Source organism: Aedes aegypti, chromosome 3, assembly GCF_002204515.2.
Source record: "Aedes aegypti strain LVP_AGWG chromosome 3, AaegL5.0 Primary Assembly, whole genome shotgun sequence".
Taxonomy (NCBI): Eukaryota; Metazoa; Arthropoda; class Insecta; order Diptera; family Culicidae; genus Aedes; species Aedes aegypti.
This window is the reverse complement of record NC_035109.1, coordinates 22136890-22157934: the sequence shown is the minus strand read 5'-3', so window position 1 is coordinate 22157934 and position 21045 is coordinate 22136890. Positions and strand designations below refer to the sequence as shown.

General features: G+C 40.4%; 1 protein-coding gene across 1 annotated transcript in view; it reads right to left on the bottom strand.

The window, feature by feature from the left end:
* Positions 1-4678: 4678 nt before the first annotated feature.
* LOC5572229 overlaps positions 4679-21045 on the bottom strand; it is a 29142-nt gene continuing 12775 nt past the window's right edge. The window contains exons 2-7 of the mRNA XM_021853352.1: positions 16069-16560; positions 15904-16000; positions 8806-9263; positions 8266-8679; positions 8067-8200; positions 4679-5533 (exon numbers count right to left, since the gene is read on the bottom strand). Of these exons, the coding sequence (XP_021709044.1) occupies positions 4888-5533; positions 8067-8200; positions 8266-8679; positions 8806-9263; positions 15904-16000; positions 16069-16560 (2241 nt within the window). The 3' untranslated portion in view covers positions 4679-4887. The remainder of the gene's footprint in view (positions 5534-8066; positions 8201-8265; positions 8680-8805; positions 9264-15903; positions 16001-16068; positions 16561-21045) is intronic.

Below are 21045 nucleotides of genomic sequence, written 5' to 3'. Positions count from 1 at the left end.
CCAAGTGCAAGCTTATTGTATTTTTTATCACAAGCATCCTTCTTCTTCCGCTTCTGTGCTATATGGTCTGAGGGCACTTCACAGTTATTAACTGAGAGTTTCCTTCATCAAAATTGCCATTCTGGTTTGGGGTGGTTAATTACGTAAGACAATTTTCGGGATTTTTCAACCCCCCCTCCCCCTATGGTAAGATTTTTTGTATGAAAATCAAAAATAAATTGTATGGCGCGTAAGAAAATCAGTTCCAGGATTGACGCGCAGTCTATTCGTTCCTGAAGCGTACCGGCGATCGTCGAAGCTCTGATCGTGTCTCTTCGCGTGCGGAGTAACTCGAGATCTATTAGTTGGCATCTGCTCTCGTAACTAGGTAGGCGGAACGGATTCGTCCACGGTAGTTTTCAAAGCGCAAACCCAATCTGTTGTTGCAAAAAGTGACAGTCGATTGTAGAGCGGATCTGTAGAAACATTTTTAGGTCATCGGCGTAAGACAAACGAGGATTAGCAGATGAACATCGTTGAAATACAACAAAAATATCAACGGAACCAAATGGCTACCTCGTGGGATACCAGAAGAAGCAGAAAAGTTGCTAGATTTGAAATCGCCAATTGAAACCAATAATTGACGTGACCAATAATGGTACGTCCGGAACCAACATAACAGATTGCCGCTGACACCAAGTCGGTCGAGTTATGCGATCGCGATAGCGTGGTCCAGCTTGTCGAATGCAGTAGAGAGATCGGTGTATATGACATCCGTCTGCGTACGTTCCGTCATGCTATTAGTGATGTTGGATGTGAGGCACAGTAAATTAGTGGTAGTTGACCGGCCCGCAATGAAACCATGCTGCTCGGGGCTGAGATACTGCTGACAGTGTGAGAGCAAGGATTCTATAACGACAAGCTCGAAAAGTTTCGAGACGGAACACAGCGCCGCAATTCCTCGGTAGTTATTCATGTCGCGTTTACTTCCTTTTTTATGTACTGGGAACATGTATGCGATTTTCCAGCAGGACGGAATAGTACAAGCAAGTTGTCTATGTGTTTTCTCAGGAGTGCGGAGGGGATACCGTCTGGCCCCGGATTATTTGAGGAATTGAGCTTTGAAGTGGCCTTGATGATCGCGTCGAATTGTACGTCGTTAGCATTCAACGATTGGACATTCAGAGGAACATAATTGGCTGCGCGGCTTACTGGGTCCTCGGTAATGCGCCCTCATCGTTGAATACGTTGGCAAATTTTTCAGCGAACAGGTGACAAATTTCTTGCGTGGTAGACGCGTTTTCTCCGTTCAGCTCCATAGAAGATGGAAGGCCAGCTTCCTTACGCTGTTCATTCACAAATTTCCAGAAGGACTTGGGCTTATTTTTAAATTTAAGCTCTATATCTCACTGGTGCTGAGAGTAACATAAGTGACTTATAAGTGGTTTCTACACCACCACTTAGGCCTTAAATCTGGTTTAATCGTATGGGTAAACTTGGTTTACGGTTTAAGCGAAGGTGAAGAAATCGGCCCTTAATCTTTTATATTCGTTATTGATCCTCACATAATTGTCGCTTAGAGGAAGCGTTCGATGCTTTGTTAGTTTCCTAAAAGCGGCTCTCTTCTGCGACTTCAGTTTGCGAAGCTCTTTCGTGACGTGGACAATGATCGAAGAGGACCTGCAAGTGCTCTAGGAGTCTTTGAACGATGTGTGCTTAGGGCGATTTGGCGGAGTATGTGAAAACGGCGTATGGAGGAGAAGAATGTACCATGAAGTTGCGCAACTCTACGGCGAACCCAGTATTCAGAAAGTCGTCAATGCTGGAAGGGTATGATGGACGGGTCACGTTGTGAGAATGCCGTACAACAATTCCACAAAAACGGTGTTCTCCCCGAAATCGGCTGGTACTAGACGAAGAGGGACGCAACGCAAAGAGGTGGTTTGACCAAGTGGAACAGAATCTTGGAAGAGTTAAAACGATTGAGAAACTGGATGCAAGCAGCTTTGGACCGAGTTTATTAACGTAACATTTGTGCTTGTTCTGTGCGGCGAGTGAGGTGAGACTAGCCGATTGAGGTGACAATTTTCGACTCGCTCCCATTTGATTAACATAACCTCAATTATTGATAGTCATTGCAAATGTTGTTTATAAACAAAGTCAAAATCCTCTCCGCGTTTCTCTAGTATAATCATATTCTCTGGTAGCGCCATCAAAAGTAAACGTAAGCCTTCTTTTTTAGGTGTCATGACATGTAATCGACATTTTGGATTGATAGGTGACAAACATATGCCATAAATTCACGCACATCATGGCCCGGATGGTACGATACAGCTCCATTAACAAAGGAGCTTCATTTGTTTTCTTGACAAATGCCAATAAATAATATACCTACTCCTTAGCTTAATGGAAAGAATTTAAAAAAAAATCTATAATTTTGAGAATTATGGCAAATTGCTATGCTTTCTTGCAATTCAGCTATCAAAACTTTCTTCATGCTGCCTTTGCTTCACAGAGGAAATTTCCCATTCTTATGCTTTTGCTACTCTGTCCCGTTCTCTATTCGGCCAAGTACCATTAGGTTGGCTTATTTTAACGCAAAAATTGAGGCGTTCATAATTGGTAGAACAATTTGAACACTTCCGCCGTTATTCATTATTTTTCAGTTATTATTATTAACAGTGACCAAGTAGCGGAATTCAAATTCACGACCCTCAGTATGGTCTTTGCTTTGCTCGTTTACCGCTACGGTTATTTGGGCCTCTTATCAAAAGACAAGGCTTCAGATCAAGGGACTGATGGCAGTCATGTCCCGCGCGCCACTTGAGTGTACAAGGAGCTGACTGTGAATGGAGCTCACAATGTGAATGAAAGGAAACTAAATGAATGAAGCTCATTCAAGTGTTTTTCCTCGATCTGCAAAGACACGTTTTACTGTTCTCTCTGCTATTTTAGCCGCCTTCTAATAAGGACTTGTTTCCAAAGCTGTTGAATCTTGAGCTTGAGCTTGTTTGACCGCCACCCGTGTTCACTACTCCATCAGCTGCATCTTACACAAGGAACCAAACCAGATGACTGCTTGGGACTAACAGACACCCTCAGTGTATAAGTGTTGGGTGATCTATTTTGTAGGCGACAATCGCGCCTGCCACGTCAGAATGCAGACCAATAAGGGAAAAGGGGAGGAATTGATGATGCATTCAAACTGGCCCACTGTAGACCGGATATACCCTTGTATCTAAGCCAGTTCATGCGAGAAAGTGTTGGGGTGTTAATTTTTATCACAGAGAGGCTTGCTTTTTAGTTACTGCCTGACGTAAAGAAATGTGTACTACTATCATGATGGAAGAATGGAAGCGTAGGAGAAATAGTTTTTTTTTCGTCCGTCTCTTGGGTTTATTCTACGACTGGCGTGAGGTGACAATTGTCGGTCTCGAGTGAAGTGACTCGCCGTGTAAATCAAATGGAGAGTCACTTCACTCGAGTCGAGAATTGTCACCTCGCTATACGAGACCGACAATTGTCACCTCACGCCAGTCGTAGAATAAACCCATCTGGTTCTAGCAAATGCTACACACTTAGAAAATATCACCGACTCCGGTAATTTTTTTACCGAAATATAAACCGCTGAGCGTTCGGTAATGCTTCCGGTAAACTTAATAACCGAACAATCCGTAATTCAAATCAAAACACAGCTGTCAAAATATTACAAATCGTTCGGTAACTATTCACGAACGATTTGTAACGTTCATTCAATTACCGAACGCATTGTTCATATTTGCAGGCAGTCAGAATTGAATAGGATAATCAAAAATGAAAAAAAAAAATGGCGATGTATTGTGATGTATAAAGAAATGATCGAAGTCATTTCAGGATCGTTTCGACATGTTTATTTTTTTATATATATTTCACTGTTAGCGATTCTATCATCAAAAGTAAGTTGCAAATTCTGCTGCAATTGAATAATCCATTGATTATCCACTATATGCAACAGTCCTGCGGGACGTTTGCAGCTATTCGCTCCTTCTAGCGAACAAAACTGGTGCCGCCGATTCTGTTTTCGATGGGTCAACTTACATCTACAAAAATAACTATTTTTAGTATTCTGTAGTAAATCTAATTTAATTTATTTACCTTGATCTATTCTACGATGCCTGACACTGTTCTTTTTTTCTCACGGCACCTATATTTTTGCTTACACAAATAAACATGGCGGTTTAAAACACAAGTTACCAATTGTTCGGTAAAGCACCGTAGCACTAGGTACCGAAGTACGGTAAACTTTTACTGGCTACGGTGAATCTAAATGGTTTACAAGTTTTTCGGTAAATAAAATGACGACTTCGGTGAAAACAAACAAATATTCTTTGAATTCGCCTATTTGTGAACGTTTTTTCGGTAAAGCTCGTTTGAAATACCGAAACATCAGTAGAATATTTATTTACAGTACGCTTTCGGTAACAAAATTTACCGAACAACGAAAGAAAATCTAAGTGTGTATGAATAAATAGATCAACTGTGATAGATTGAGAGGGGGAGATTGAAGCAAGTGAAAAATACAACTACAAATTACGATAAAAGGGATGGGCCTGGGGTTGAACCCATGACCTTCTGTTTATAAAGCAAAAGCGGCAGCCATTAGACCACCAACCCCGTCTTCAAGGCTGTGATATCTTCTCACAAACTGCATACACAATCATTTGCACGATTAGAATATATACTGTATTACGTGATAGTACAGCTGTTTTACCATTATGGATATATATATGTATGTAATATGAAGAAAGCATAAAATAAAATCATTCTCACTACGGATAGACGTCTTAGTGATCTAAAAATCTGCGTTTATGTGTTCAATTCGTAAGCAATCAAAATTCTACGTACCTTAATAGTTAAAAGTATTTATGTTCAATATCCACCCTCCTGTTGATCGTATTCGCCCTGATCGGTGTCCATGCTGGGGACCCTCGGAGTGGCCAACGATTGATAATCATCCTTTCCCAGCTGCGGAGTGCGATCGGTCTCCTGATGCTGCTGGGCCAACACCGATGGCGGTCCCAAATCGTCCAACGACAGTTGAGTGTTGAACTGCTCATTGCCCGTGGCGGCAATATTATACAATGATTGAGAAGGATCATACGCAATGGACGTATTGCCAGCGTCAGCTGGTTGTTGTTGATGTTGTGGTTGCTCCGTTGGAGTTTCTGGTTCTTCAGTTGCCTGTGCGGAACCGGATGGAGCCGGTTCGGCTCCCTCTTCGGCCCCTTCGTCCTCGCGGCGAACCAATCCAAGCATGTCCAACATGTTGCGCTTGACCGTATTCTCCTGGCAAGCTTCTACCGTTGCGTAGACACTCTTGCGGTCACAGGTGACCAAATGGCGAGCCAGGGCATTGCCATCCGCTGACGAGAAACCACAGATGCAGTGCATCTCCAGGTCCAGTTGCGACACAGCATAGTCGGAAGTGGCATTCGGATTGCACGAGCCCGTGTGGCCAACCATCGACGGCAGACAGGACGTTTTGTAGGTGCACTTGATGCACTTTAGCAAGCCACTGAAAGACGTATATGGTAAGTTAAAAACACTTTGAAGAAGAATGTCAGATCATTTCAAATTAGCACAATTTTCTTGTTAATAACTGTATAGGGTGCGGAGCTACTTGAGCACTTCCATGATTCACTTTGACATGGGGAGTTTTACTCGGAGCTCCGTTGTTTTCAAAAAACCACACAGACGAAGTGAAATAAAAGTGCCAAGAATAGGATTCGACTCCCTATTTCGTCAGAAAGAGATAAAAAAAATCGTAATATCTCACCAGGTAGCAAACTTTGCCGTGCACTTGGAAATTACAAATTAGTAAGAATTTATTGGTTATATTCCAAACGACTTTATGTCGAATTTCCTGATACTTTGAAAAGGATTTTCAGACAAAACACCTCTTTCTCTTTATTTCAGGAGTTAATGATCTATAAACAATAAAAACTTAGAGACCTCATGTCTAGAAAAGAGATCAAACAGGAACCAACAAGGAATCGAAAGAGATCAAACATCAACCAGTTAGACCAAACGGGTTCTAGGAAAACAAAAAGAAACCAATTGGAATCAGGAGATAACAATTTTTATCTAGTAATTATTCTTATGATTTCCCTAGGATTTGCTCAAATATTTCTATAGACATCTACAAGCACCAAACCAGTGATTTCTTAGGATTAACTCAGAACTTAGTTAGTTCAATACTTCTTTCAAGATACTTTCAGAAATTCATCATAAGATTCTTCAAGAATCCCTCCAGAATAACTTTGAGAATTCATTTGAATGTTTTTTTCACAAATTCGGAATTGTCAAGGGATTTTTTTTAGAAAATCTTGGAGGAAACCCTGGAAAAAAATCCGGAGGAATTTCTATAGACAATCCTAGAAATTTCTAATGAAATTTCTGTAAAAAATCCTTCAAGGATCTTTGAAACAAATCCGGACTTCTGATTCCAGTCTTGTAGTCTAGTAGGATTTTTTAGAATTTTCTAGGATTTTTCGGTTTATATCATGCAGGATTTTCTGAAAGAATTCAATGTAAGAAATGTGTAAAGAAATGATCGGATGAATAACTAGAATAATTGCTGTAGTATTGGCTAGTTGGAAACTTTGAATGAACTTTTGGAGAATCAATGGACATTTTACATGATAAATTACTCGAGAAATGAAAAAAAAAAAAACTAAACAGGAACATATCCTGGAATAAATACGAGAGAAATGCCCGAAGAAATTTCTGAAAGTACTCCATAAGGAATAACTGGTCGTATTTATTGGGGAATTTCCGTAAAAGTTTTCAAAAGATTCCCTGAAATAATTTGAAACAAGCTGTGAATAGATTCTTAAAGGAATCCATAGATAAATGGCTGGAATAAAATGAGTTTATGAATTCTTTTGGAAGAACTACTGTATTCATCTTTGGAAGATCTCCTAGAGTAACAACTAAAGGAAATGTTCAAAGAATTGGAACCTTTGGAGGAATTGTTGAGATAGTCCTTGGAAGAAAACTCAGAGTAATCCCTGTGGAAATTACTGAAGATATAAGTCTGGAGCAAATTTTGAACAAGTTACTCTAAGAATACTTTGAAAAATCTCTGGAGGAATTCTTTTGATAATTAAAGAATTTCTCGAGTGATTCCTATATGAGTCCTCCAGCAATTTCTGGTCCAAATGGAGAAATACCTGGAAAAAAATTCTTCATAAGGAATTTTTGGTCGAACTTATTGAGAAGTTGCTGAAAGAGCTCCTAATAGATTCCCTGGAAAATTTTTTAGCGCAATTCATGTAAGAATTGTGGATGTGTTCATCTCATTCAATAACAGGAAAAGTCGACGTAAGAACTCTAGGATGAATTATTGTTGGTTTCCTGAAAAAAAAAATCCCCAACGAATTTCTTTAAAAAGCTCTGGAATATACTTTTGTGGGTTCTCTTGGGAGAACTACTACAGGAATATTTGAAAGATCTCCTATAGTGACAATTGGAGAAATTGTTGAAAGCAGTCTTCCCGGACGAACACCGAACACGTTGGTTCAGGCAGTTTTGTACTCTGAAACGCTCGAACCTGAACCTAAACCAAAACATGTGTAAAATGAACATCGGTTTGAACACCGGTTCGAACGCCGATTCATTTGTACCTCGGTTGCAACAGCGGTCCAAATTTTGAAACAAATCCTCGGTTGCAACCAAACAAAAAGTGGGCCTCGTGGCCGTGCGGTTAGTGTCGTCAGGCATTCAAGCGCATCGTGTGGGTTCGATTCCCGCTTCAGCCATGGAAACTTTTCGTCAAGAATGTTTCTCGGCTGTTCCACTGGAGCCATGCTTGTCCGTTGTCTAGTGTAAGGTTACAGTCTGTACTGTGGCTGAAGACGGTGTCCGTGTCTTTTAAATTAGATAAAGACTATTTGGTTCAAAAAAGAGACTATTTTGGTTCAAAAAAGAGACTTCAGAGACCATCCATTTAAAGTAGAGACTTGAGAATTAAAATTGTAGCTCTGAACATGCTACCTGCCCTGTCATTCCCCAAAAATCGAAAGCAAGGTAATTCATTTGTAACTTACATGATGTGGTTGTCCTCATCGAAGTCGCTGTCGCACTCCAGGCAAATCTTACCGCATGGCATGTTCAGCTCCATGCTACCGAACGATTCCAGCGTTTTGAAAGTGGTCAGCTCCTTCTGAACCACTACCTTGGGCTGTTACGTAAAGTAAGAAAAACTTTAACTATTGATCGTAACGTAAAGCAAACCAATTCAGTTACCTTCGGTTTCGGAATATTGGTCACCGATTTGGTGATTGACTTCACGGCCGAAGCTGGCTTCGTGACAACATGTCCGAACAGCCCGTGCATCTTCAGCGCACCACGCGTGATGAAGGTCAGGGCGCATTTGTTGCACTTCTTCGTGAGAGCCTTGTTGAAGTGCAGCTTCAGATGCTTCATGAAGTCGCTGACATTCTCGGCGATCGGTCCATCGGCGTTGCAGACCAGCGTCATCTTCAAGCAGAACGGACACTGGATCAGGCCCGAGCTGTCGTGATTCTTGTAGAAGTGATCGATTGTCAGATGATGAGAGGAACTCTTGTAGTCGCATCCAGCGCACTTGTACGGCAACTCCAGCTGCAGATGGTTCTTCTGCATGTGAGTCGTCAACATTTGCGTTGTTCCGAAGCGTTGCTGTGAATGGGAAATTGTTACAAGATCAAGTAATAGGAAGCGGACCATCTACTTTAAGGTCATTTGGCATAATGGCTATAAGACATAACAACCAGGACGCCCAAAATGAGTTTTCCAAATCCTTACCTCGCAAATCAGACAATTGAAGGAAGAAGCGATGGAGTTTTTGGTCTCCAGTGAATGGATGAGCACCGTGTGCTTGTTGAGGGCGTCCTCCGTGGCCCAATTCTCCAAGCAGTAGCGACACTGCAAGTGGCCCTCCGGAACGGGATTGGCATGACGGAACAGATGATCCTGAAAGTCAGCATTGCTGCGCAACGTAGTCGGGCACTCAGGACACGTAACGCTGAATGCTATAGGTTCGGCACCTTCTTTAATCTCATGGCTGGCAGGCTCGAACTGGCCATAGTAGTATGGCTCCAGCGGAACCAGCTCTTCCTTTTCCTCCGGGGGAGCGCGTGCTTTCTTCGGTGGCCCATACAATGTGCTCAGGTAGGACGAGCTACTAGCTGCTTTCTCCTCTTCCTTCTTCAGTTTTTTCAACAGAATCTTTTTCGGCGCCTCTGGAGCTGCCGGTGGGGGTGCTAAAAATTAGGCGGGTTCATATATTCACCAATTGTATTTTGTACTGATTGTGTTAATAAGTCTGAAACTACACGCTGAAATACAAACGCAACTAGAATGGAATGAACTATAGAAAATATTTCTCTGGTAGATCTGACGGAATCAATAATGGGTTTGTTTCTCTTGAATAAGCCATCTTCACTTGAAACTTTAAGTCATATTTATTCAAAAAACGAAAAATTTTTACACGTGTCGATGTTATCTGATAAAAAAGAGGTACTGTGAGCTATCAAATCGAAAGGAAATCGGCTATCCCTGCTTCATAACTTTGTGATGGCGGCGCTAAAACTAGGATTTTGCTCTCACTCAATTGAGGCCCTAGCCGCTAATTCTGATTTCCCTATGCCTGAATCTATGCTTTTTATTTCATGAAAAGCACTTCTCTCTTTCAAGAATTTATCATTTTGCTGAAAGAAAAAAGAAATGAAAAACAAGTGATTGGTGAGATTGAAGTGACAAAACATAACGTGGATTAACGAGAGAGTGATAGATAAAACGATAATGGGAATAACCGAACTGTGTAGGTGGACTTTAGCATAAAATACTAAGAACAATGAGAATACTGTTGCAGTGATCTAGAGAAATACTTTCTATGTTCATTTAGAGCGGTAATTGTATGATTGAAAGAGTAAGGGAGATTCTGGGAAAAAATGAGGTCGCAATTTTATGCAAAAAAGTATCCTGCATCAAACAATGGAAAGGAAACTATCGTATTTAGGGGGACGGACCTGGTGTAGTGGTTAGAACACACGCCTCTCACGCCGAGGACCTGGGATCAAATCCCATCCCCGAAATAGTCACAAAAAATTCAGTGACGACTTCCTTCGGAAGGGAAGTAAAGCCGTTGGTCCCGAGATGAACTAGCCCAGAGCTAAAAATCTCGTTAATAAAGATAGAAAAAAAACTATCGTATTTATAAATTGTTAAGATTTGTTCTTTTCTTATTGTAATATTAAAATAAATTGTGATGACTGTCAATATTACTTCTCTGCTAAACACAAAAATATATCTTTTGCTATAAATAGTGTCAGTAGGGACATTAAGAGTAATAAGTGCCAGAGTTAACCTTACTAACAGGTTTCAAGACTATATGATCTTTTAGAGAATGATTTGAAGCATCACATCACTAAGTGCTAATGTTCCTGGCAATGTTTTTTTCTGAAAACGTTGGAATGTTATGATATTTGAGGCCGTCCACGTGGTTATCTATGGAGGATGAGGGTGGGACTGTGAAAGACCACGGTCCATACAAATGTTGAAATGTTTGTATGGACAAAAGACCACAAAAGGGAACCGGATTGGTTTGAAAATCCAAAAAATGACCAAGTAGGTTTCATGGACAGTCCCTTTGAAGTTATAAAATAAGCTGATAATTCACAGCATTCATGACTCCGAAAGAAATGTTTACCCATGTTGATGCAAATGTTGCGTTTTATGAATAAATACTTTGTAATCTCTTGAACTTATAATGAAAATCACCAGTAAGCATAATTTGCCGTTTTAATATGTTTATGAACGTAGTGATTCTAAACGTTTCGGGGGTGTTGCAATTTGAAACGAATATTGCAATACTTGATGAAGCGAATCCATACTTTTGACAGGTAGTGTATGTATGTCTAGAATGACTTTCCTAGACATTTTTAGTTTTTATGAACATGGATGAATACAATAAACTATCAAATAATAGTACTGATCAACGTTGATCCCAAAAAAAAAACTTTTTGACCAGAATTACAATAGTTCGGACGTTATGCATAGTTCACAGAACATCTTAAAGCTTAATTGTGATATTCTTCGGTTTTATACGCACATCAAACATGAAGTATTCGTAGATACTACAGAAATTATTCTTAAAACTCATAGATATTGGAGGTTATGATCTTTCTGATAATTTCCAGTAAGTCATTCAAGTGGAGTGTGTATGCATTCTGTATCCATGTTTCAAGAGCTCTTATGCATTGCGAGAAAACAATTTTCATGCAGCCGAGGATTGAGAGAGTGAATCGAGTATTAGCTCTAGGTGATTCGCGAACAGCAACAAGTGTGAATCATGTGTTTATTTTATTTTATTTGGTTCTACATCAATAAACTTGATAAAACCTCGCCAACGATATTTCTCCAATTAACTCGAATTAACTCGGTTCATGGCCGCTTCTCCTTATCCTCGACGTCGGTCCACGCTCTCCAGGTCGTGGTGCACCTGGTCAATCCACCTAGCTCGCGTCGCCCCTCGCCTACTTGTTTCGACCGGATTCGAAGTGAAAACTATCTTTACAGGTCTATTGCCCGGAATTCTTGCAACATGCCCTACTCAGCGTATCCTTCCAGCTTTAACCACCTTCAGGATACTGGATTCACCGTAGAGTTGAGCGAGCTCGTAGTTCATTCTTCGCCGCCTCACCACACACCGTTCTCCTGCCCACGGCCGAAGTTCGTCCTTAGCACTCGGCGTTCGAAAACAGCATAGTCCACGTCTCATGCCCGTAGGGGACTACCGGTCTTATGACTTATGAGCGTTTTGTACATCGTGCATTTGGTGCGGGGGTGAATCCTTCTTGACCGCAGTTTTTTTCTGTGGAGCCCATAGTAGGCACGACTTCCACTTCGTATTTCCCTATTAACATACCGTAAACGTACCATATTTGACGCGGGTCCAAACTTGACGCATTTTCTAATTAATGTTATCATAAATTAATTCTAGATCAGACTAGCACTCAAAAATGTATTGCTTAATCTTTATTTACATGTTATTGAAGGATTCCAATCGAAAAAAGTTTATATTTGATTGATAATAGTTAAAAAATAAAATTTATTTGAAAATGCATCCGACAAGTGCGTCAATTTTTTCATTCCTTAGTGAATGTGCTAACTATTGTTGATCAATTTTCGTGAAATTATTGTGCTGTTTGACAGCAATATAATCAACAACAGTCAGTAATATTATTTTATTCATGAATTGACGTCGAAAGTTTTCTACTTTTAAGCTTTAAGACATATTGTTGTATGAAAATCTTGTGCGTCAAGTTAGGCACACAATGTTCCTAATTATTTGCTATTTTGTTCAGCATGTTTTGTTGAATCGAAAATAGGAAAATAAATATTTATGGTGCTTGCATTCAAAAAATCCGTCCGCAGAACAATCCGAGGCTTTATGTAATCGGATGTAAAGGGTCATCCATAGATTACGTCACGTTTTTAGGAAGAGGAGGAGGTTCAAGGAAACGCAACGATTCATACAAAATATTCGCACTTTTCATAAAATAAATGTGGCCAAGGTTGAGAGGGGTTGAAAATTGTACAATTTATCGCGGTTTATGGACGTCCCCTAATGTTTCAAGGAAGCTTCAATAAATGCGTCAGGAGGTGAGGTGTAGCTTCAATGATTTGTTTCGTATAATTTATACAATAGGGGGTGTGTCCATGAGATACGTGTCACAAAAACATACCATTTTCTACAAAAACCCCGCCCATTCGCCCTACTTCACACTTTTTATATGGAGCCTTCAAAAAACTTGTATGATTCGTCACATCTTGCAGAACACCTCCTTACCCCTAATAACATGACGTACTCAATGTATGACCCATATATGGTTCTCGATCTATTTCGAGGCCCATACTGCCGTTGGTTCTACGCATATTTGTCCCGCGGTCCATAAGGGTGACATAGAACATGGGACAAGTAGGCGTAGTTCACGTGTTATAAGTAACGAAGATTATCAAACGGCCATTTTTGGAACCGATTGTTTTCGTTCTAGTTTTTGACCAATTTGTCCTTATTTTAGCAACTACCTTCCCCGTTCCAGCGCAACATAGTTTTCAAATCTTTCCCTTGTTTAATATCACGACGAAGATACATTAAACTAAACAATAATGCTTAACTATGGATTGAACTCAATCGCCGGTTTTACTTTCTACACTAACTAAACACATAGCTAAAGTGACTACCGGATGACGTCATTCAAAACTTTTTCCAAAGGTTCTAACTTTTATGTCCTCTCTAAAACGCTTTTTTTCAATTAATTGAACTATTGAATACTGAAACTGTTGTATATTTTAAACTTTAGCAATTATTTGTAAGTGCGTCAAATAAGGAACATAATGCGTCAAATTAGGCACATTGAGGAATTGATGCGTCAATTAAGGAACCTAATGTGTTCCACAAAAAGTCAATCAAACATGAAGAAAAAATCGTTTAATATTTTTTTACTGATTTTTCCCTAATTCTATAATAGTTGAGCTAGTATAGATTCAAATTTCAACAAAATCGAATAGATTTAGACGATTTGACAAGTGTTTGAATTTAGAATTTTCTTAACCGCGTCAAATATGGTACGTCCACGGTACATCAAATTTTCTCCCAATAAAATTCATGTCGTCCGCGAAGCAAACAAATTTTCCGGATCTCGTGAAAATCGTGCGTCGACGCAATATAGTCCTCGGCGAGACTCGAACGAACTGGATTGTTCGACAAAATCTTCATGACGTTTTGCATACCGTCCATCGTTGCTTGTGAGCTTCCGGAGAAAGATTTTCTCGTCCATGATCTTCCATATCTCTACATGGTCAATACTGTGGTATACCGTCTTGAAATAGATGAACAGGTGATGCGTAAGGACTTAATACTCACGGCATTTCTGGAGGATTGATAACTTCTCACGAACTCGTTAGACAACGGAGGAGAATCTAGGGTAGCACTTTGTAGGCAGTGTTCAGGATAGTGATTGCACGATAATTTTCACACTCCCTGTCGCCCTTTTTTGTAGATATGGCATATAACGCCTTGCTTCCACTCCTCTGATAGCTGTTCCGTTTCCCACTGACTATCAGCCGATGCAGACAAGCGGCTAACCTGTCCGGGCCGATCTTGAAGAGTTCGGCTCCGATACCATCCTTGCCAGCGGCCTTGTTGCTCTTGAGCTGTTGAATGCCATCCTAAACTTCTCCCATCGTGGGAGCTCGGTGGTTTCCACTGTCCGCTGTGCTGACGTAGCCTTCGCCTTCGTTGACCTGACCTTCTGTGCCTGTGTTCTCTGCGCCATTCAGGTGTTCAGCGTAGTGCTGCTTCCACCTTACAATCACCACGCGTCCGTCCGTCAAGCAACTCCATTTCTTGGCATTCCACCTCTTCAGGCGGCGCTTTTGTCTCGGAATAGGCGGGTTTGCTGTTTCCGCTTCAGTCTGTGTCGTTCCACGTTTTGCCGCGTACCATGCTGTAGCATTGCAGCCCGCGCTGCATTCTTCCTCTCCAAAACCTCCTGGAACTCCTCGTCCAACCAATCGTTTCTTGAGCTCCGTTCCACATATCCGACAACGCTTTCGGCAGCGTCGTTTATAGCTGCTTTGACTGTCCTCCAGTAGTCCTCAAGAGGGGCCCTATCGAGCTAACCCTCGTCCGGCAACGCTGCCTCAAGATGCTGCGCGTACGCATTGGCGACATCCGGTTGTTTCAGCCGCTCGAGATTGTACCGAGGTGGGCGTCGGTACCGTACATCGTTGATGACGGATAGTTTCGGGCGGAGTTTCACCATCATCACTCACCAGGTAGTGGTCGGAGACAATGTTAGCGCCACGATAGTTTCTGACGTCGGTTATGTCGGAGAAGTGCCGACCATCGATCAAAACGTGGTAGATTTGCGATTCTGTCTTCTGAGGTGATCTCGGGAGACTGTGCTGAAAATATGTGTTAGAGTCCTTCTCTGGCACTCGGACGATGATAAGCCGCCCCCGACGCTGTTGTGAGCCGCTCCTAATATGTGGGTTTATTCCACGAGTGGCGTGAGGTGAGAATTATCGGTCTCGTATTGCGAGGTGACTCTTAGAATAAGCCCAATGGAATACAAACGCTCCAAGTTTGCAGAAGCCCCTTCCCTATCAGCATACGACCAAAGTTCCCATTGGAGTTGGTTACCCGATCTTCCCTAATATTGCTCGTACCCCGGCCAGTACCGCGAGGAGGTACGGATATGAGTTGCTGGGCAAAAGGCTAAGGAGTCTGTTTTATTCCAGGTACCCGAAGTACCATGTCCAGTATTTACCGTGCGCAATCAGGAGTACATCAAATGCAAATTGAACAAGATTCAGGAAGAATATGTTACATGTGGTCAACAGTTTCTAACTTCGTGAATTTATTACTTAATGATAATCTTCAAACTCCTATCATATTAATCATGTACATAAATTAGACACATCTAAATGCTGAGTACTTGGTCTTCAACAGAGGGAGACCATCACCATAGTTTTGAACGTTATAACCAATACAACATATAAGTAACCACTAGCACGCTAATTCGCCTTTTAGGATTTATAGGGCTATTATATGGATATTTTAGCCCTTCATTATTCACAGTGAACTATATAATTTTTGAAACAAGATATGCGCAATTTATTGTTTAAGGCATCAATACAATTTATATTAGTTGTCAAATTATAAATGCAATATCTCAACGAGGAAGTAACGTAGCACAAACACAACAAAACCTAATAAATCATCCCATAAACTCTCCGCGTACTCTATAGACATGTATATACATCTCAATTGTATTACAGCGAAACTTTCCAGAAACAACAGTAGTTAAATTCAAGAATAAAGTTCATACTAACATTGTTCCTTGGGCTTCCGTCCCCTCTTGGCCGCGGGCTTGGGCGTATTGATAGCCTCGATCGGATAGGTCCAGTGTTTGAATGGATCGGCAGCGGCCTGCAAATCGAAAATCAAGAAATAAATAAATCTTTTCTAATGCACCATTTCTCTCAATCCACCCTTACCTTATTCAATCGGGTCACCAAATTGTCCTTGGTTTCGATTTTCGTCTGCTCGGCAATGTGCGCCACAATGTTGTCGAACGTCTGCCCTGGCGAGGTGCCGTACGATTCGCGCCACACCAACTCGTTCAAAAACTGCTGGATGATCTGACGCGACAATAGCGAAAGCGTATTCTGGAACATTCGGGGCACAATCCGGCGCAGGTAGTCCATAATGTTGGCATTGCTGTTCTTGTTGTTGGCATCCGAGGGCGACACCTGTTGGACGGTTTTGTAGCCCATGTTGTTCAGAGTGCCCTTATCAACGGTCAGATCCGTCAGAATGACACTGTCTTTGTGAACCCAACCGGCCAGCGGTTCCAAGATCTTCGAGAAGCGTTTCTTGTAGTTTCGTTCGCCATCGCTGAGCGGCTCGACGGCTCGCAATCGAACCAACTTTGCTTCCGGATCCAGAACGCCAAGAACCTCAACCTTTACCTGCCGCTGCTGGCCATCCTGGGATTGAAAATGACAGAAATTAGAAAACTTCGTATACCGTAGTCTCACAGTTATGAGTAAACTATTGATATGGCACCATGTTTGATCGAAAACAGAGTTTATCATCACACAGATTTGCAATCACATATGCTAAACACTTTTTTCTGAGAAACCAATAAACTTAGCAGTTTGGCATCGAATTCGCCAGTTCATGCGGGAAGGTGTAGTGGTGGTAAATTTATGACAGAGAGGTTTGCTGTTCAACATCGCGCTAGAAGGTGTCATGCGGAGAGCCGGGTTCAATAACCGAGGTACGATTTTCACAAGATCCAGCCAATTTGTTTGCTTCGCGGATGATATGGATATTGTCGGCAGAACATTTGGAACGGTGGCAGACCTGTACACCCGCCTGAAACGTGAAGCGACAAAAGTCGGCCTGATGGTGAATGCGTCAAAAACAAAGTAGGGAAAGTGTACCAGTTATGGCCATAGTGGTTCCCTATTTGGCCATATGCAAAATTTGGATAACTTTTACATTTTTAATCTTTTTGAATGTTTTAACATCAAGATTTATCCTTAATTTTACTGCTAAAACATAAAAGATTTTTCAAAATGTAAAGGCATACAAGATATCACGTATGGCGAAATAGGGAACCACTATGGCCATAACTGGTACACCTACCCTACATGCTGATAGACGGAACCGAGCGCGACAGAGCCCGCCTGGGAAGCAGTGTTACGATAGACGGGGATACTTTTGAGGTGGTTGATGAGTTCGTCTACCTCGGATCCTTGTTAACGGCTGATAACAACGTTAGTCGTGAAATACGAAGACGCATCATCAGTGGAAGTCGCGCCTACTATGGGCTCCAGAAGAAGCTGCGGTCGAGAAAGATTCACGCTTGCACCAAATGTACCATGTACAAAACGCTTATAAGACCGGTGGTCCTCTATGGACATGAAGCATGGACCATGCTGGAAGAGGACCTGCAAGCACTTGGAGTGTTCGAACGAAGGAGGCTTAGGACGATCTTTGGCGGAGTACAGGAAAACGGTGTGTGGCGGCGGAGAATGAACCACGAGCTCGCTAGGCTCTTCGGCGAACCCAGTATCCAGAAGGTTGCGAAAGCCGGAAGGGTGCGCTGGGCAGGGCAACCGGACAACAATCCTGCAAAGATGGTGTTCGCGTCGAATCCGGTTGGCACAAGAAGGCGAGGAGCACAGCGAGCGAGGTGGCTTGATCAGGTGCAACAAGATCTGGAGAACGTGGGCCAAAATCGAAGTTGGAGAGACACAGCCATGGACCGAGTAAATTGGCGTAACATCGTTAACGAGGTTTTATCAAATTAATTGATGTAATACCAACTAAATAAAATAATAGGTTTGCTGTTTGGTTAGCAGACTGCCTATATATCAGGCGAAAGGAAAGGCGTGCTATAATGAAAGAAGCATGGAAGTGTGGGAAAACGTTTTTTTTTTCGTTCTCTGGTTCTAGCAAATGCTATGAACTGTGATAGATTATGAGTGAAGGATAGAAGAAAGGGAAAGATACAACTACAAAGTACAAGGAAAGGGACGGGTCTGGGAATGAACCTATGACCTTCCTACAATGTGCGGTAAAAACTACCATTTTAGGGGGTTGACTTAAGTGCTCGCACCGAGAATTTTTAGCAGACCACAAATGCGCATGATTTTACTATGTCTGTAGTCGAAATGAGATTGACGAAGCTTTCTCTCAAATGTGTCAGTAAGGTGGTGGGATGTACTATATACATAGTAATTTCCTCTGAAATCCCGAAACACGATAGACGTCATAATTGAATCTTCCTTAAGAGTTTTCACACAGATCAATTATGCAATTGAAAAAGCTTACAAGGTACAAAATATTTGCTATGTAAACATTGTTAGAATTTTTCGCAAATCATGTAAAGTTGTTGGAAGCATCACAAAACTATCGAATCGTCATTCTTCATAAACATTGGTGATAGTTTTATATTTGAAATTGTTGTTTTACAAAAATGATTGATCAAAGTTCTCAAACTACGACTTTTATTTTATTTATTATAAAATGTTGGTTCGCATATTTTACAACATAAAAGTATTCACAAAAGAGAATAAGCACAAAACATTTATATTTCAATACGTATCAATAGCAATTTCCCAACATACCCTCTAACAATTCATGTTTTTAGTCATATTTTACATGCGTTCTCAATACAACCAATTGCATTCTTCCACTGCTAAAAATGATCTAGTCTTTCGCCATCTCAAAACTACTGAGAACTAAAAATCTCCTAACAAAAGTAAAAATTTTCAAAAGCAATTGTCACAAGCACTTAAGCCACTAAATTCATAATTGGAAAAACATTGATTTTATGGGCTCGTGTTACCCATTTATGATAAATATTATCATTTTTATAGTGTACGAAAATAAATTTGAAAATATAAATATGAATTTTGACACTGCATTTTGATGATGAATTTTAGTACCAAATTGATCGATCTTGAAAGGTGGCACCCAATACTGGACACGATCTGTAAATGCCTCGAATTCTGTAAATTTGAATATCAATGAATGTGTACACTATAGGAATAGTTTATAATTACCAGTTCAATGCATTTGCAACATCTACAAGAATAATTTGAGTTATTCTTAGTTTGCAAGATGCCTATCAAAAACCTCTTTCATATATGATGAAAAAGAGCACATTTTACGATGTTGTTCTGAATGTTCATTCTTCTTAATTTTATTGTATGTTTGATACCATGATCGACGGAACCCATGAAAAATGAAAGTATTTTGAGACACTGATGCAATAATTACAAAGATATCATATAACAAATCAAGCTGTCCGAAACTGAGGGACAGGAGGTGCTTAACCAAAATTGTAATTTGTCCATATTTAGTTCAATTATGGTACAAAATACATTCATACTATCAAATTAGGATTATGTTCGAACATGGTTGCGGGATCCAAAGTATTTTTTCATATTCAGAATATTTACTAAATAGGCTCAAAATTAAGGCGATACGTCAATTTTTAAAAGAATTTCAAACTTTTCTACTTTTTTAAAAAGGCATGCATATTTCAAGGATGTGTTATTCTACGCAAACATTAGTGTACATAATAGCTTCCTTTTCTACTAAAACACTATCTTGATTGGACAATGATTTCTCAATGTTTCGACTTTGTCCGGTATTGGGTGCTGTCCGGCACTGGGGGATTTCCCCCTACTTCAAAGATTGAATTTTCAATTAAAACTACTTTGTAGTTACAGAAATTAATGTGATCCTTCTACCTATTGTTCATATAACAGTAAGAATCAGAACGAATATTTCCGTACGTAACTAATTGATCGTCGAAGTACCCGATAATTACATCGTCCACTTATGTCAAGTCAAGGATTCTAACAGTTCTCTTTAAAAGGAGGTAAAGTTGAAGTTTCATACTGCAAACTAAAAATTATTAATAGCATGCTTCGTCGAAAAAAAAATGTTTCAGGGTTATTTACGTATTCTCGGCAGTCTAAGCCGATGCCGCGTTTGTTTTGTGATTTTCTCGGACATCAGCACACAAATTACGTGTTTGTTTGTTTACATCTATGCGCTGCTCAAACCTCTATCGATTCACATGGACAGACCTGTTAAAAACTTTTTGGAAACTACTTTACAACATTTAAGGGAAGTTATGTGTTCAAATGCGCCGATCAATAATTTTAATGTCACAGTGTAGCTCCAAGTATAGGTAATCAGTGGCAAAATAAAATGAAATTGAAAAACTTGCATGAAAAAATATTTAATTGCATTAGTTACTGCATCTAAGTATTCCTATTTCCGCTCACGGGAAACAGATTTCATGATGAACTTACCAAAAAATGCATTATTTCAAATTTCGTTATTTATCCTGATATTGTTTTATGGTCAAACCATACTGCCAATAACTGCATATTTGTAACATTCGACAAAAGTAGGCATTGAGTAAATGGGATACCAAGTTTGCATTTTACTGCAGTATGGGAGGAACAAAAATTTCAAAAAATCATTGGGAATTCAAAAGAGCTTATTTGAGGCTGAAAAGTTGTACAACTCATATCGCATATTGGGTGAATAGTCAGAAAATAATTCTGATAGAAATTTCGTGGCTACTACATTATGAGGCTCATGTATAATCTCAATGCGACTGTTATGCGGTTACAATTGCCAATGTGACAAAACAACTTGGTATTTTTTTGGAATTTTCTAGAACAATCTCACAGATTTCAGTAAGTTGATCGAAAGTATTTATCATTTGATGACTTTCCATGGTATTAACTACAATTTGCCAAAAATGTCGAATGTGACTGTTATGCAGTTATGGGCAGCATAGCTGTGATCACAGATCACAGATTTTTGAGATAAAAAAATATTTTTAAGATTTTGAATATTTAGGGTGACCATATCCTGACGACTCAAAATCAGGACATTTTAAAATTCTCACAACTTAGGGTGCTTTGGCATTGTGG